This window comes from Chlorocebus sabaeus, chromosome 22 (assembly GCF_047675955.1).
Source record: "Chlorocebus sabaeus isolate Y175 chromosome 22, mChlSab1.0.hap1, whole genome shotgun sequence".
In the NCBI taxonomy this organism is placed as follows: domain Eukaryota; kingdom Metazoa; phylum Chordata; class Mammalia; order Primates; family Cercopithecidae; genus Chlorocebus; species Chlorocebus sabaeus.
In genome coordinates this window covers 55,639,896-55,658,084 of record NC_132925.1, presented here as the reverse complement: position 1 = coordinate 55,658,084, position 18,189 = coordinate 55,639,896, and the positions used below count along the sequence as shown (strand labels likewise).

Here is an 18,189-nt window from a genome sequence, read left to right as displayed (position 1 = left end):
CAAAGACATCATTAAGAAAATGACAAGGTAAGCCACATACTAAGATAAAATAGTCACAGCACATATATTTAACAAATTCAGTATCCAGAATATATAAATAACTTACAAATCAATAAAAAGAGTTAAGGGGCAGAATATTTCAACCAAGCCTTTATCAAATAAAATATATAATTAACAAATAAAAATATCAAAACACAGGGGACATCACTAGTCACAGGAACATGCAAATTAAAACCATCATGAGATACCACTACTACACATCGGTTAGAATGGCTAAAATTAAGAAGAATGAAAATACTAAGTGTTAGCAAGGGTGTGGCCAAAGTGGGACTCTCACAATGCAAAATGGTTCAGTCATTTGAAAAACTGTATGGCAGGTTCTTACAGTTACATTTACCGTATGACCAGCAATTCCACTCCACCCAAGACAAATGAAAACATATGGTTACATAAAGATCTGTGAACCCATGTTCATAATAGCTTTACTGATAATAAAAAAACTGGACACAGTCCAGTTGTCCATTAATAAGCAAAGGCATATACAAATTGTGGCATGGCTATAAAGCAGAACACTGCTTGGCAATAAAAAATAAATGCACTGGCCAGGCACAGTGGCTCATGCCTGTAATCCCAGCACTTTGGGAGGCAGAGGCGGGTGGATCATAAGGTCAGGAGTTTGAGACTAGCCTGGCCAATATGGTGAAACCCCATCTCTAATAAAAATACAAAAATTAGCCGGGCATGGTGGTGGGCACCTGTAGTCCCAGCTACTCAGGAGGCTGAGGCAGGAGAATGGCTTGAACCTGGAAGGCTGAGGTTACAGTGAGCTGAGATCATGCCATTGCACTCCAGCCTGGCCGACACAGCGACTCTGTCTCAAATAAATAATAAATAAATAAATAAATAAATAAATAAATAAAATTTAAAAAAATGCACTACTGGTAAAAGCAACATGGAAAAATCTCAAAAGTACGCTGTGACAGATGCCATATATAAAAGGCTACATACTATACAATTTGTGTGATTTCATTTATGTGACAGTATAGAAAAGGTAAAATTATCGGGACAAAAAAAGAGAACAGTGTTTCCTAAGGTCTTAAAGATGGAATATACAGCAAAGGGGCATTGGAACTTTCGCTGATGAAGGAAATGTTCTACATTTCAATTAGAGCAATGGCTAAATGACAATATACATTTGTCAAAATTCACCTAACTATACACTTTTAAAGGATGTATTATATTGTAAGTAAATTATACCTCAATAAAAAGGGCACACACAAAAAGTGACATGCCATTGAATATAAGGAAACTATACAAAAATCAGTTGTATTTTTCTATACAAGCAACTAATAAAAACTGACATTTTTAGAACAAAACATCATGTACAACTGCATCAAAAATATCAAAGAATAACTCTTTAAAAAGATGTGTGAGATCTTCACACTGAAAACTGCAAAACATTGATAAAAATCAAAGATGAAAGAAGGGATAAACCATATTCATGAATTGGAAGACTCAAATACTGTACAGATATCAACTATCCCAAAATTGGTCTATAAATTCAATATAATCCCAATTTTAAAACTTATATGGAAATACAAAATGCCTAGAAAAAACAAGGCAACCTCAATAAACGAAACTGGAAGAACTATATTACCAGACAGCAAGACCTATCATAAATTACTTATAAAGTACTTAAGACACACATTATTTATCCTGCACAAGGGTAAATAATAGCCCAATGGAATGAAACAATGTCCAGGCCTACACATATACAATTAGCTGATTTTCAGTCAAGATTCTGGCAATTCAGTGGGAGAAGGGATGACATTTCAATAAGTGGTGCAGCACCAATTGGTTATTCATATGGGGAAAAAAAAAAGACAATCTTGTCCTCTACCTCACAACACATGCTAAAATCGATTCCAGATAAACTGTACATCAAAATTTAGGAGCAAGAACAATAAAATTTTAAAAGAAAATAAGAGAAGATCCACATGATCTTGAAGTAGGCTAAGGCAAAGCACTGATCCAAAGGAAAAATGTAATGATCTGGACTATTTTAAGAACTTCTACTCTTCAAATGATGCCATTAAGAGAGTGAAAAGGTGAAATTAGAAATATACATACATACAGCAAAAGATTTTTATCCAGGAAATTTCAGTTACTCCCACAAATAAGAATAAAAATAGACCCACAGCACAGAAGAATTGGACATAGATTTAAACAGGTATTTCACCAAAGAGGACATCCAGATGGCCAACAAGCATATAAAAATGTGCTGAACATTATGTCATTAAGGAAATGCAAATTAAAATAAAAAGGTACTACCATGGACCCACTAGAATGGCTAAAATGGAGAGTTAACAATGGTGATGTTGTAAAGGGTGCAGAATAACTGACACCCTCATACCTTCCTGATGAAAGTGTACATGACTACTGAGTTTGGGGCTGTATCCATTAAAGCTGAACATCTGCAAATATATAACACCAATTCCATTCCTGTATATATATATCCAACAGCAACATGCACCTATGTGCAACAAAAGATATATAAAAGACTATTCATAGCAGCATTATTGTTAATAGAGAAAAAGTGGGAAAAAAGTGAAATGTTTATTAAACACTCAATGGATAAGATGATATGTTTATACAATGGAATACCAGATAGCAACAAAAATGAAAAAAATCACAACCATATAAAAAAACATGAATTAATCTTATAATGTTGCACAAATGAGGGCAGGCACAAAAGAATACATAAGCTATTGTCCCATTTATTTAAAGATCAAACATAGGCAAAATGAACATATGGGGTTAGAAGTCAAGATAGTGGTCAAATGTGAGAATGAAGTAGTGAATGGGAGGAGGCAGATAGGGCTTTTCGGATGCTGGTAGTAATCTCAACAGGGGCTACAACGACATTTCACTTTATGAAATTTACTTTGTGATAATTCACCAAACAATACACTTAAAATTTGTGTGTTTTAATGTTTGCATGTTATTCTCCAAGTTTTTAAAAATTAGACAATTCTATATGTTAACAGAAAGAACTTCAATATATGTGTGTGGTTTAATGAAAAGAAACAACCATTAAATAGTGCACTACACAGAATACTACCATTTTGTAAAAACAGTAATGAAAAGGATATATGTTTGTGTACTATAATCATAATGGCAACATTTACTAAAAGCTAACTACTTGCTAAGGTACTGTGCTAGGCACTTTTCATGCCTTTTATCATTTACTCCACTCCACATTATGAAGTAGGTAGTATTATAACCCTTATTTTATGAATGAGAAAACTGAGGTACAGAGATATCAAGTAACATGCCCATGGTCACCAAGCCATAAAGCTGAAAAACGGGCACTGTGACCCAGGCTCTCCAGATCCACTCTTCCCCACCACACTCTCCCTAGATAGGCACATGAGAAACTGGCAATGGGGTGCCTCTGAGAAGGGATCTGGGGATTGGAAGGCAGGCTGAGAAGAAGGCTGGCTTATCATAGCATACTCTAGGTACCTTTTGAAGGAATACTTTTGCATGTCTTATCTATTATCAAAAAAGTACTTATTTACAATATTTTTCTATGGTCTATAATTTCTGAGCTACACAAAATTGCTTTATTCACAAGGTAAGCATAACTCACTGTTTTATTACTTTACCTGATTTAGGATGCAAAGCATCGCATTGGGCATTGTACATGTGTACAAATTCTTGGTGCCTTTTAATGAGCTGTTGTTTATTTCCTTGAATAGATAATCCATGCTCTTTTAGCTTTTTCTTTAAATCACGATCAGAGAGCAAATTATATACAGTTTTGGGCAGCGGTTTCCTTTTGTGAACAGAACTGAAAAGGGGGGAAGATCCTGATGATTATTGTGAATTATCAAATGCTTTTCATGTAAAATGGCAAACACATTCTGATTCAACACCTGGGTGCCTGGAAAAATAGTAGAACCATTAGATTAAAAAGGGGAGAGAAAAATCAAGTTTGCAGATAAAGCTGAGTGTCTGACATGATGCATCTGAGGTGCTGGTGAGACATTCAGACACAGGGGCCTAGGTGGCACCAGAAGTGAGAGACTTGGGTCTCAAAAAGACGTCAGACCTGAAGAGGCACACTTAGAAGACATATATGTAAGGCTTGTGGAACATGCTATGAGGACTTCATTTAGAATCACACTTACACAGACCTACTCAATTTTCCACCTCTTTAAAGCATGCTTGAAATTCTAGTGAGCTAAAATTCAAGCTACCTAAAAGTACCAATGACTTGAGACAATTCCATAAACAGGAACTTCTTAGTGAGTTTTAATTCATTTCATCTGATTCTAGCAGGTTCTCTACCTGGCTCAGCTTTATGGCAATTAGATGCTCAACAAAAATGTGTTCAAGGAGGTCATTACACTTGCTATCATTTCAAAATAAGAACAGCAAAGATTCAGGTGAAAATTAACAGAAACTTGAAATAATAGGTTTATCAAAATAACAAGTTTTTACAAAGGATTAGCATATAACTAGCTCACACAAGGCTGTCCCAAACATTAGTGTACCTAAGAAGCACCTAAAGAGTTAATTTAAAATGCAGATTCTCCATCCCCTTCTCCACACCGTCCACCAATTGTGGTTCGGTCTGAAGTGGAGATCTAAAATCTCTATTTTCAACAAGGTTCTCCAGAGTAAATCTGATATAAACAATCCGATAATCAAATAGAGAAATATTACAGTCAGGTATAGACTGAAAACAATCAAAAATTTCTCTATTAACCAACAGGGCCATTCCCCAAATAAATTATGTCTTTCATGCTGTATTAATGAAGTCTAAAAGCCAGAAATAACTAATTAAATGTGAAAAGACCTGCAAACTCTCGATAGATTATATTTTTCTGAAAATTGCTCTTCTTACAATGACAGTCCATCAGACTCTACAAGACTGATAAAATTACAGCAAAATGAAATCTCAGTAGGTAGCAACAGCTGAATCATTTTGTGTTTACAGAAGCACACAGGGAGAGATGATTCATTAAGTCTGTATCTAAAATATTTGTTTTATCAAGGATAGATGATTAAACTATGACTGTGAAATTCTAGTGAGGAACTGTACTGTTCATTGGCATTTACAATAAAAAGCACCACTAGAGATCAATTTCTATCAGGAATTTTAAAACATGAAACCCGATAAATGTTTCCCCAAACACAAAAATGACATTGATTTTTCTTCCGTGATTTAGTGGAACTGAGTAACACATTTAAGGGGTCTCAGAATCTGAGGACAGCAAAGGAAGGGTGCATCTGCGAATCAGTTCTGACATGGTTTTATATAGAAAGGTTAAAGGCTGCCACTCACATTCAGCAGATGGCCTGTCAGAATATTGCGGAGGAGACAGGAAAACTCACAGGGCCTCTTCTCTATGACCCGACTCTGGGGCCAGGATACAACTAAAGAACGACATGGCCTAGTGTTGCCTTCAGTATCTCCACAAACACCAGTTTTGTAAGATGCAAATGATGACAGAAACGCTTGGCAGTCAAATAAATTTAGGAATTACTGAATTAAACAAAACCTAACAGTTACACTTAATGTAGGACTTCTCAAAGCCTTTAACACACTAAGCGGGGATCCAGGAGGTGGTGCTTGTAAGTTCACTACAGAGCACTGGCAGGACTATACCATTCTTTGAAGCAGGAATTTAAACCACTATTAGAACTTAATTACACATGGACGAGTATGTCTTTAAAAAACTGACAGCATCAAAAATGATGTATCAGAAATGTATTCGAACTGATGGATGGATCTAGAAAAAGAGGAGTCCAGGCAAGATAATCAGCGCAGATTCCTTATTTTTCCAAAAGAATATACTCAGCTTCTGTATTCCCAACTCATGCATTTCTAAAGAGAAAAGCAGGTCATCAAACTCTCGTGGCTTATGGGAAACAATCCTTAGGACTATTCATTTACTCCAAATCACCACTAACTAAGCAACCTAAAAATCTAAATTTTATTCTCATCAACAAACTTACCCACTAGGTGGGAGTATTGTGCATGCAAAACTGCCCCAGGTTTGGACTCAAATATGTCTACCATTTTTAATAAAGCAACACTGTGTCTTATATGTTAGCTTTTGTAAGTTGTAACAGTATGAATTCGACCCTCGAAATCTGCATTCACTCCAAATTTACTCATAAAAATTAAGTGATATATTTTCTTTAATCACAAAAAATAATACTATGGCTCTGTCTTATTAACATGGTTTTTGGAAAATACTCTTCAAAGTCCTTTAAAACAGACTGAACATAGAAGCAAATCATTCTTTCACCCCCACTTCCCAGATACCATTAATTTCTTCAGCTTCCCTCCTCTTCTTTTCCATATCTCTCTGAATTATCACCTATTATCTTCCCCTTGCCTCCTGTTTCAGAAGGGTCCTTTCTGCATGTCAAGGATAACCTCATTACTGGGCTCTTATGCTCCTCACTTTCTTCCATTTATCCTCTGCTCTCTCCCTGGAAATAGTGGAAGGAAAGAGACTGAAGGCCTAAACTCCTGTTTTAAAAAATAACATCCTTTGATCTTTATGCCACTAACTCCTTCTCCAAACTACCATTTCATCTTTCTCCCTTCATCACCAGACTCATCTAAATTGTGTCTTCTGTTTATTATCCACTGATTCCTTAATGCCTTGCAATTTGACTAGTATTTCATTCCTGAACAACTTATATGTCTAACAATAGTGGACTGGTATAAGAAATTACAGTTATTTTCATGTACAAAGGAGGTAGAATAGCACAGTTGTTTAGATGCAAATACTGAGCTGACAATTTATTAGTCACCTGGATGGTGTGGTGTGGGGTACGACATTACATTTCATATATGCATTTTTGTACCTTTTTATATCATATATATTTATATAATTTCCTAGTCAAAAATTTTTGAAAAATTCGATTTTAAATTTTAAAACTTCTGAGCATCCTAAAGATCAGAGAAAGATTTTCTATATTCTATATTCAGAGTCTAATCTTGCTTTCTTTGGCCAAGAGGCTTTTTGGTAGTTTTAAAATTCTAAGAGAAAAAAACAAGTTTAAAAAGAATTGAATTTGAAGTCATTAATTTCTTATTAAGTGAAAATTTAGTAGCAGTTCAAATATTCAATATAGCTAATCATATTTGGCAAAGTGGGAGCTGAAGAAAGAACAGAGAGGGATTGGAAGAAGTGGCCAACAGGAGTGAAGGAGAAAGCAAGTAAGAGCAGGAAATACGGTTACCAGGATAAAATAAATACTGTAATTTTCCCCCAAGTTTATAAAGCACAAGAGGCACCCAGCTAAAGTAGCTCAATGGTTCTGCTCAACGTCCTTACCTTCTGAGGCTTTCCTTCTTCTCTTCGCGTGATAAACAGCTGTCTAAATGCTTATTAATGTGACTTTCTGGAATATTAACCCCACAAACAGGACAATCCACTGTATTTTTTAAAAAGAAAAAGAGGGACTATTAATTGTAGAAAGGGCAAAAGTATGTAAACTGGCATCTTTTCAGCAAGTAAAGTAAAAAAGAATCCCAACTTAACATGCACTTAGAAAAGCAGAAAAGGAAAAGAATGGCCCGTCGGGACAACAGGAGTGGGACAGACTGGTTACTGGGTAATGGCTAAATTGTGGGAAGTCACACAATTGAAGTCCTGGCACCAGAGAAAGAGACTGCAAATAAGCTTGAAAGTTTGTTTATTAGAAAATGCTTCGGTTAAATCTTTTCTAACAAGGTATGACCAAACTATAGAACTAATCTTAAATTTTCCCAAGTCTTAGGAGCTATTCATGTTTAGCATAGAAGCAATAGTAACAACTTAAGACACACCTGGCCCAGGGGCTGGGTGAAGGAAAGGTAGTTTAGTAATTTATTGAGTTGGGCCAACTACTGTTCAATTTTGTCAATGGTTACAAATTTGTTAATTCAGCTCTCATTTATAATTCTATACATAATGTTAAAATTAAGGAATACAATCATTCCCAAACTATTTCATAAAGTTGCAGGGATCTGTGGGGGTAATTCGGGGCCTACAGACTTCCATGGATAATAGGCAGAAAGAGGTCAGGTGAAACAGAACAATCTGTTTTACCTATTTTAACATGTTATGGTTTATTGTAAAATTTCATTTGGGAAAAAAGGTTCTGCCAGGGGAAAAACAGTTAACCATCAAGCTAAAAAATACTACAATAATAACTGTCAAATAGTAAAAAGACTAAGGATAGACATAGTAGAAAATATAAGTGAAATTTATATATCTTTAAAAGATGTAAACACATTAAGTACTAATAAACTAATTTCAATCTAAGTTTAATAAACACTCACATCTCTGCACTGTGTGTGGTATGGGTATACCAAAGATGTCTAAGAGTTTCTGCCTAAAAGGTGCTCTAAACTTCACTGGAAAGAAGACACAGAAACAAAAGGTTAAACAAGCTGACATATTCATCAAACAGTTAAGCAAATGGGACACCAAACACTCCAGAAAACAAGTGCTATAGCACTTTTGTGATGTGAGACAGTGTTTTCTAACATAACAAATGAATAGTGAGGATCTGGATAGTCTGGAAAGGTACAGAACAGGGGCCAGCAAACATTCTTAGTTAAGGGCCAGGTAGTGAAGAGCCAGGTAGAATTTAGACTTTACAGATCATATGGCCTCTGTCACAACAATGCAACTCTGCCACTGTAGCATGAAAGCAGCCACAGACATATGCAAACAAATGGATACGTGAACTTTTATTTACAAAAACAGGTGGCAAGCCAGATTAGCTCTGCCAGTTGTAGTTTGCCAATTCCTCAATGTACTGGAGGAACAGTGGGGAAATCAGCTTGGCTAGAGCAGGACTTCTGAGAGGGAAAGGTGAGCAATAAGGCGGGATGACTAGGGTAGGGCTCAAATTGTCAAAGGCTTTACATGGCAGGCAGAACAGTGAGGAGGCATTCAAGTGGTGGTAAAATAAGATAAAAAGAGCTCTTCAAGATTAAATGGCAACTGATATGTTGAATGGGGGGAAGAAGGATTAAAAGCTGAAAACAGAAAGTTACTGCCATACTGAAAGCCTGAACTAATTAAAACTGTTTCCTTTTTGTAGCAGTCAGCCTGAATTCCTATTTCTGAGAGAGAAAGAGAACAAACATATCTACAACAATGTCTGAGGTTTGTGATATGGTAAAATCTTGTTTGTCCTTTACCATTCCTTCCCCCTCAAAGATGCTGCCTATTTATTCTTATGTCATGTGGATGAAAAGATTTCCATATTTCCACATATGAAAATAACTTCCTACCTTTAGTAACGTGTTTCAAAGTGGATGTCGAGGGTGTCTCAGGACGCTTAGCCTCTGAAGGATCTGGAGCCATCTCTTCTACAGAACGTGTCTCTTTGGTCTTTGCAGCAGGGCTTGCCTCTTTTTGAGGGGTGAATTTGTTTCTATTTTCTTTTATCAACAACTCTGATGCAGAACCACTCATTTCTCTGATCAAGAAATTATCCATTAACCTGCTCCCCTGCTTTAAAGACTGTCTGGAGGCTACAGGAGTATCTACTTTGACAGCAAGATTCTTTGAAGAGGAAGAAGCAGGAGATTTGGGTGGTGACTCTAAAGCAAACTGCAATAGATGATTCCTTGAAGAACAAAAAATACAACAGATGATTAAGATATCCAATTTTATATAACAAATTAACTGACATAAGCTGTTTTCCCAATTAACCTTGTTTTCTGAAATACAGGACCTATACTATAATGACAACCAAACCAAAGTTTCTTCTAGTATAACTCAAAGCAATAAATCTAACTTAAAAAGCAGTTAATATGTCAATAAAACAAAATGAAACGAAATCAGTTTTCGGCCACAGAGAATAGCTTATATGAGACCTAATCTCCAACCATAAGTAACTTTAAAATCTGAACAAAATATAGGGATATAGTCTGGATGTTGTCTCCACCAAATCTCACATTGAAATGTGATTCCCAGTGTTGGCGGTGGGACCTAGTGGAAGGTGACTGGATCATGAGGGCGAATTTCTCATGAATAGTTTAGCACCATTCCCTTACTGCTGTCCTTGTAATAGTGAGTGAGTTTTCGTGAGATCTGTTTTAAAAGTGTGTGGCACCTCCCCTCCTCTCTCTCTTGCTCCCACTCTCACCATGTAATATGCTGCCCCTGTCTTTTGTTTTCCACTGTGATTGTAAGCAGCCCAAGACCTCACTAGAAGCCAAGCAGATGGCTTGTACAACTGCAGAACCATGAGCCAATTAAACCTCTTTTCTTTGTAAATTACCCAGCCTCAAGTTTACTTTAGCATTCTTTACATTACTTAGCAATGTAAGAATGGCCTAACACACATAAAAAACTCTTTGTAGGCACTGGACTGAAATCAACACAAGGCTGCAATGCCTGAAAAAGAAAACATGAAGTAATCCAACATTTCCTCCAAAACTTTACCCTGGAAACATTTTCTAGGAATTGGGTATTAATGTGAAGTCTAAACAGGAAACACTGATCTTACTTGGTAGAGAAAATAAGAGATCAGAGTTCTGGGCAAAGCTGGCCAGGACTGAGGGGTCAGAGTGCTTTGACATGTGGCAGCTACCGAAAGGGAACGCCAGAAGTCTGCTTAGAAATTCACATCCATTCCTGCTCATCTCTAGGGCTGCACATGATTAGACAAAAACACAGGAGACCCACTAGGAAGCTGATAGTGGTAAATTAAAATCCCAAAGGTCAGTGCTGGAAAGTTAGTTGTTCTCAGCCAAAGCTGAGAAATCTTGGTGAAGATCATGGACATTCAAGTGAGATCCCACAAAGGCCACACCTTAGAAAAATGGACCACACTGAAGAAATATAAACAAAGCTCAAACAGACCTAACCTAAGAAAACATTATACCACGCCTTGAAAGAACAAAGATGAAGAGCTAGTGATTTAACTGCCCGTTAGAACAAAATGTGTTATCTTTCAAAAGAAGACAATTCACAGCTTCTACAACATTTCAACCACAATGTTCAGCACACATTTTAAAATTATTGAACATGCAAAGAAGCAAGAAAAAGTAGCCACTAATCAAGAGATAAAATATTCAATAGAAGCAGACCCAAAGGTAATCCAAAGAATAGCATTTCTAGGTAAGGACTTCAAACTATGATAAACATGTTAAATAAAAAAAAAAAGAAAGAAAGAAAGAAAAAGAAAAAGGATTAAAAGATAGTGTATTATGAGAAATAAAATCCATTAAGAAAAGAATAAAATGAACCTTCTACAACTGCAAAATACCTTATCTAAACTGGATGAGTATAACAACACACAATACAAACTTGAAGGCAGGTCAATAGAAAATATCCAAACTAAGCACAGAGAGAAAAATTAATGAAAAAGACAGACACAAAAAAGTATGAGATATTGGGCATAAGCAGAAGCCCAGAAGGAACAGAAAGAAAGAACGGAAAATCAGCAATACTAGAAAAACCAATGGCTGAGAATTTTCAAATCTGATGGAAAAAAAAAATCAACCCATAGATTCCACCACTACAGAATTTACATGAAACTCAACAACAGAAAAATAACTAGAAAATCTCCAAATGTTAAGAAATAAAGCACCACACTTCTAAATAACCCCACATGTCAAATCACAATGAAAACTAGAAAATATTCTAAACTGAATGATAGCATGAAAGGTTGCCAAAACTGTCTCTGGAGGGAAAATTATTGAAAATAGAAAAAGTAAAAGCCACTACTCTAAGCTTCCAACTTAAAAGGTTAGGAAATGAACAGCAAACTAAACCCAAAGAAGGGAGGAACTAATAACAGATACTAGTGAAATAGAAGAGATATCAGGAGAAAACAAGCAAAGCCAAATGTTGGTTCTTTGAAAAAAATAACAGGATTAATCCCTACGAAGACCGAACATGAAATAAATGAGAAAATACAAATTACCAAAACAAAGAATTAAAAGAAGACCTCATTACAAATCCTATAAAAAAGATAATCAGAGGATATTACGAACACTTTAAAACAATAAATTTTAAATTTTAGATAAAATGGACAAATTCTTTGAAAGGCACTATTCATCAAAACTGACAAAGAAACAGAAAACCTGAAGAGCCCTTATTATCTATTAAATAAACTGAAGCTATAATTTAAAACTTTTCCACAAAGAAAACTCCAAGCCCAGATGGCTTCACTGGTAAATTCTACCACATATTTAAGGAAGCTTTGTTTATATTTCTTCGGTGTGGACATGGTGGCACGTGCCCATAGTTCTAGCTAATTGGGAGGCAGAGGCAGGAGAATCCCTTGAGCCCAAGAGTTTGAGGTTACAGTGAACCATGATCATACCACTGCACTGCAGTCTGGGCAACAGAGCAAGAAGAAGGGAGGAAAGGGAGGAAGGGAAGGAAGGGGAGGGAGGAATAGAGGGGGGAAGGAGGAATAGAGTGGGGAAGGAAAAAGGAGGTGGGAGGGAGAAAGGAAAGGAAGGAGGGAGAAAGAAAAGGAGGAAGGGAGGGAGGGAGGGAGGGAGGAAGGAGGGAAGGAGGGAAGGAGGGAAGGAGGGAAGGAGGGAGGGAGGGAAGGAGGGAGGGAGGGAAGGAGGGAGGGAGGGAAGGAAGGAAGGAAGGAAGGTCGGTCAGTCTTGTCCATCTGTGAACTATACAATAACCTTACCTCTTCAGAATGGGGCTAAGAATCAAGAGTCAAAATAGGCCTTTGGGTAGACATGAGTAGCCATTAAACCTATGCAATCAATTCCATAGACTTCTGTAACTAAAGTCCCCGCAATGCTAGTTCTGATCAGAAACACGTAAACAGCAGTCTAGAACCATTTGGCTAAACAAGCAGAGGCCCACCCAAACACAAATTCTTTTTATAGCACCTTAGGGTATCAACACCATTGAAAATATAGGCAATATATAATAATAATAATAATAATAATAGGAATATTTTTAGGTTCCTTTGTTGTAGGTATTATGCTGGATATCTTTTGCTATAGCTCTTCCTTTCTAATCCTCAAGGCATCGACAGTATTATTCTCATCTTTTTAGATGAAACAGGAGTCAAAGAGGTTAAACATCTTGATCACAATCACATTAGAACTAATAGGGCCTAGACCAATGCTCAATTCTGCCTGAATTCAACATCAGTATGCTTTAAACTGTACAATAAAAAAGGTGAAATTATATTCTACTTCCTCTTTGTGAGTTGCTGAGGGAATTTTACTTCAATTGTCATCTAAAATGTTTAAATTCTTAAACTTGGAGTATTTGCAGAAAAACTTACCCCTTACTAGTGGATAAACAAAAGCAGTAAATGATGCTCTCTACTCTCAATTTGTAAAAATAATATAGAGATGGACATTGACTACAAAAACAGAGAAACAACATTCACTTAAGTCAAGAATGATGCTACACTTACACAAAAATATTCTAATAAATGTTCAACAACAGGCTAAGAACATTATTTTAAATAAAACTAAGTCAAGGAAAAAATCATGTGTTCTTTGAAAATAGTAAAAGATCAGATGAAAATATAAGAGCTGTATGCAGCCTTGTATCTGAAAACCTCTAAAATTATTTCCAATATCCTTTTTATATTATTAAATTTAGAATATTAAATATTTAAAAATCATAATGGCACATAAAATGACAATGACAAATGAGAATGCCAAGAAATGAAATTGACAGACAATATAAATATCTTATATTTTGATCATAGGATTAAGCTTCCTCCCTCATAAATCTTAATCCACAGTTCAAACAAGTAATGAAGTTGACTAGCTTGAATTTCATCCCTCCTAAGTCTGCAAATGAAGAGCCACAACACTTTACCCATGACAAGTGTTCACCACAAGGATGATGCTATAGGAAGAGCAGCAATTCCAAGAAGGCAAACAGAGAGAGGAACAAACAATATAAACCATCCCAACTCTACAAATAATGCTTCCCACCCTACCACACCCACTATAATGAATAACTAAATCATGTATTCCTTTCGGGAAGGAGAGGGGACAGAGGAGAGCTCAACCAGTCCATGACCTCCCTTTAAGTTACACCAAAAGGTCTGTGAATCCAAAGACCTTGATCACTTCTCTTCAACAAACAGATGCTGTTATATGCAAGGTTTCCTTTATCCTAGCAGGGAAGTTGTTATGCTTTCAGTACTGGCTGAGGAAAAAAGCCTTGAGAAAAACAGGCAATCAATTCCCTTTTAAAGGCATGGTCCCTTCCTCTCATAGATTTCAAAAACTTACTGGTGAAAAATGCTAAGAAAAAAAGTAGCTTTAATTGGGAAAATCAGAGATTTTTAAAGTTTTTTAATCTAGGAAAGTATGCCATCTTTTTTAAACTACACCATCTTTTTTTCCGTAAGGAAATAACTAACCAGCCAATCTCTAGGATGTACATGAAGTTAGCTCAGAGTACAGTCGGCCCTTCACATCTGCCAGCTCCGCATCTGTGGATTCAACTAATCACAGAGCAAAAATGTTCAAAAAATAATAAAAGTAACAATACAACAATAAAAAATATATAAATTTTAAAAACACAGTATGACAACAATTTATATAGCATTGTATTAGGGCTATAAGTAATCTAGAGGTGATTTGAAGTATAAGAGAGAATGTCCATATGCAAATACTATGCCATTTTATGTCAGGGACTTCAGCATCCACAGATTTTGGTATTCTCGAGGGTCCTGGGACCAATCCCCTTGACTGAGCAACAACTGTACAAATTTGATCATTTTTAGAATGCAAACCAATAAAGAAATGTGCAATTCTATTGAAAGAAATCTGTTTATATTTTTTAAAGCAACATAAGGTACCTCCAAGAATGTTCCAACAAGCCTAGAAGTCCCATCCGGTCACAAGCCATATAATGATGCTTTGTTGTTCAACAAGAGACCAAATACATGGTGATGGTTTCATTAGATGATAATGGAGCTGAAAAATTCCCATTGCTAAGTGACATCTTGATAATCCTAACCCTGTGTGGGCCTAGGCTAATGTGTGTGTTTCCATCTTTTTTTTTTGAGACGGAGTCTCGCTCTGTCACCAGGCTGGAGTGCAGTGGCATGATCTCCGCTGACTGCAACCTCCGACTCCCTGGTTCAAGCGATTCTCCTGCCTCAGCCTCCCAAGTAGCTGGAATTACAGGCATGTGCCACCACACCCAGTGAATTTTTGTATTTATAGTAGAGACAGGGTTTCACCACGTTGGCCAGGATGGTCTCAAACTCCTGACCTCGTGATCTGCCCACCTCAGCCTCCCAAAGTGCTGGTATTACAGGCATGAGCCACCGAGCCCGGCCTCCATCTTCATTTTTAAGAAAAAATTTAAAAAGGAAAAAATAATAACAATTTTTAAAACTAGAAAAAAGTTCACAGAATAAGGATATAAAAAAAGATGCTTCTACAGCTGTATGATGTGTTTGTGTTTTAAGCTACGTGTTATTACAAAAGAGTCAAAAAGTTAAAAAAAGTATACGTTTATAAAATGTAAAAGTTATAGTAAGGTTAATTATTGAAGAAACTTTTTTATAAATTTAGTGTAGTCTAAGTGTACAGTGTTTATAAAGTCTACAGTAGTGTACAGTAATGGCCTAAGCCTTCACATTCACTTGTCACTCACTCACTGACATCCAGAGTAACTTCCAATCCTGAAAGCTCCATTCATAGTAAATGCTCTATAAAGGTGTATGGCATTTTTTATCTTTTATACCATAGTTTCACTGTACTTTTTCTATGTTTAGATACACTAATAGGTACCACTGAGTTGCATAGCTATAGTAACATGCTGTACGGGTTTTGTTACCTAGGAGCAATAGGCCCTGCCATATAGACTAGGAGTGTAGTAGGCTACACCATGTTGGTTTGTGTAAGTACATTCTATGATGTTCACACAACAACCAAATTGCCTAATGACACATTTCTCAGAACATATCCCTGTTAAGCAACACATGATTACACTTAACTACAGGGGCACCTGACCACTATCTAAACACAGTATGTCCTTCATAAAAATTCTTGCTTGACTTGCATGTTAAAACTAAAAGTAATCCAAGATATTGAAACATGGCTTTTCATATCCCTTTCGGTGACCAAACTCACTTTCACACATTCATGCATTTGACAGTTAGGAAGTAAAGTTGCATATCTAAGCTTTATAAAGTACAAGCAATTACATATTTCAAATGCCATACCATTTAATACATGCTGAATAAATCGGATTAAGAATAGATTAATATATAGCAGACAGACTCAATTACAGATGTGTATATACATGAGTTAGTACATACATATACATAATACACATATATTACTTAGCTCTGCCCATTGAGAGGGCCTAGAAGCAATGACACCCCAGTAGCAACAAGCATACCCAGCACCAGATCCTGGTCTCTCAATGCTATTCTCCAATAGGAGGAGCTCCTTGGAGAAATGGCTGATTCTAGGGCTTGGGCAGGAAAAGGAGTATCTTTAGAGCACCCAAAAGTAAGGAAGCCCTCAAATCTGCATTTTAACTCTTAATTTTTCTATACTACAGGAGAATTTCTGTTAAGTAAAGGAAGAAAATCTTACTCTAATAAATTTTCCACGCGTGAATAATGACTACTGTTACTTCCCTTCTTTGACTATAAAATATGCAACCCTTTATTCCCTAATCCAAAGGTGCAGAAAGTAAAGAGAGAACACATACAAAAGGCAAAAGTAGTTAGAGGTTAGTCACAAAATTAAATCATACCGTGCAAAATTCAAGCTTTTTACCAGTTCATCTAATATGCGGTTATTTTTCAGATCCGGCTCTGTGACAGTCTAGAAAAAACAGACGGAAAAAGGTCAAAAACAATAATCAACTTGTCATAATCTTGTTTTTGAAAATGTCTGACCCATCCTCCTGAGGTTCGCCACCCCACTAAGTCTTCTAAGGCGGCCTCAAAATAAAGTTCATTTATCTCATGCTAATATGAAATTTTAAAACAGTGAATCAGTATCTGTTGACTGGAAGTCTGATAAAAGCTCTCCAAAGCTTCTCTTATAATCATATATATTCTGTACTGACTACAATCAAACCTAATATAAGCAAGAATCTTTCTTCAAAATGCCAGCACTCAGCTTTCTCAAAAATTTCTCTGGAAAAAGAGAAGAGAAATGTTCTTTTAAGTACTAACATTGGGAGAGGCATTAAGTGTTCAAGGAGAATTTTAAAATAAGAATGGTTTTCAGGAATGCAAGAGAAAAGTTATAAACCCAGTACTTATTTGGTATGAATGGTACACAGTTTATTTCAGTGATGAGACCATCTTGACAAAAGCAGTGTAACATTGTAAACATCTTAGACTTGAGAGCCAAATCACAAAATTTCTTACATAGAGAAATAGTTTTTGTTTTTTTTTTTTTTGAGACGGAGTCTGGCTCTGTCACCCAGGCTGGAGTGCAGTGGCCGGATCTCTGCTCATCGCAAGCTCCTCCTCCCGGGTTTACGCCATTCTCCTGCCTCAGCCTCCGGAGTAGCTGGGACTACAGGCGCCCGCCACCTCGCCCGGCTAGTTTTTTGTACTTTTTAGTAGAGACGGGGTTTCACCGTGTTAGCCAGGATGGTCTCGATCTCCTGACCTCGTGATCCGCCCGTCTCGGCCTCCCAAAGTGCTGGAATTACAGGCTTGAGCCACCGCGCCCGGCAGAGAAATAGTTTTGCAAGGTTCAGTGACACCCTGACACCACATACCTACCAGAGAGGCAAAACTAACTAAACTCCTTACCTAGTCCTAGCGTCGCTCTGTCAGACCTCACCTGTCTCTTCTTTCTTTATTCCCACTTATGTTTAATTACCCTTTTAGTCTGCTTTTCCACCTGTTCCCACTACCTGAAAAGTTTCAGAAACAATAACAACAAACTTCCTAGCGTTTTCCCTGAAGCTCTGGTAGGGGAAAGACCTAAGGGAACAGGTAGGCTGGATTAAGTCCAACGGCTATGCATATTTTTCTGCACAAATACTTAGACCAGTTCTTTGCAAATGAATAATCCTACCATCAGAGTTTCTACCAAAGTGAGAAATTATTAAAAATTAGAAGCCATAAAAACATGGGTCATAAGAAAGAGTGCTACATCCTGAACTTAAAATTAGTTTTTACTTCCTAAAATACATTTAGGTTTTCAGAAATCTTAAC

The 18,189-nt window shown here is 36.6% G+C and overlaps 1 protein-coding gene across 5 annotated transcripts in view; it reads right to left on the bottom strand.

The window, feature by feature from the left end:
• The window catches only part of RAD18 (RAD18 E3 ubiquitin protein ligase), an 82,450-nt gene that overhangs the window by 48,773 nt on the left and 15,488 nt on the right, over nucleotides 1–18,189 (bottom strand). For 2 of the 5 annotated variants that reach the window (XM_038003629.2, XM_038003628.2), the window contains exons 4-8: nucleotides 16,764–16,834; nucleotides 9,317–9,654; nucleotides 8,354–8,428; nucleotides 7,365–7,464; nucleotides 3,669–3,853 (exon numbers count right to left, since the gene is read on the bottom strand). In XM_038003629.2, the coding sequence (XP_037859557.1) occupies nucleotides 3,669–3,853; nucleotides 7,365–7,464; nucleotides 8,354–8,428; nucleotides 9,317–9,654; nucleotides 16,764–16,834 (769 nt within the window). The remainder of the gene's footprint in view (nucleotides 1–3,668; nucleotides 3,854–7,364; nucleotides 7,465–8,353; nucleotides 8,429–9,316; nucleotides 9,655–16,763; nucleotides 16,835–18,189) is intronic. The other 3 variants (XM_073009903.1, XM_073009902.1, XM_007985101.3) reach the window with 2 other exon arrangements.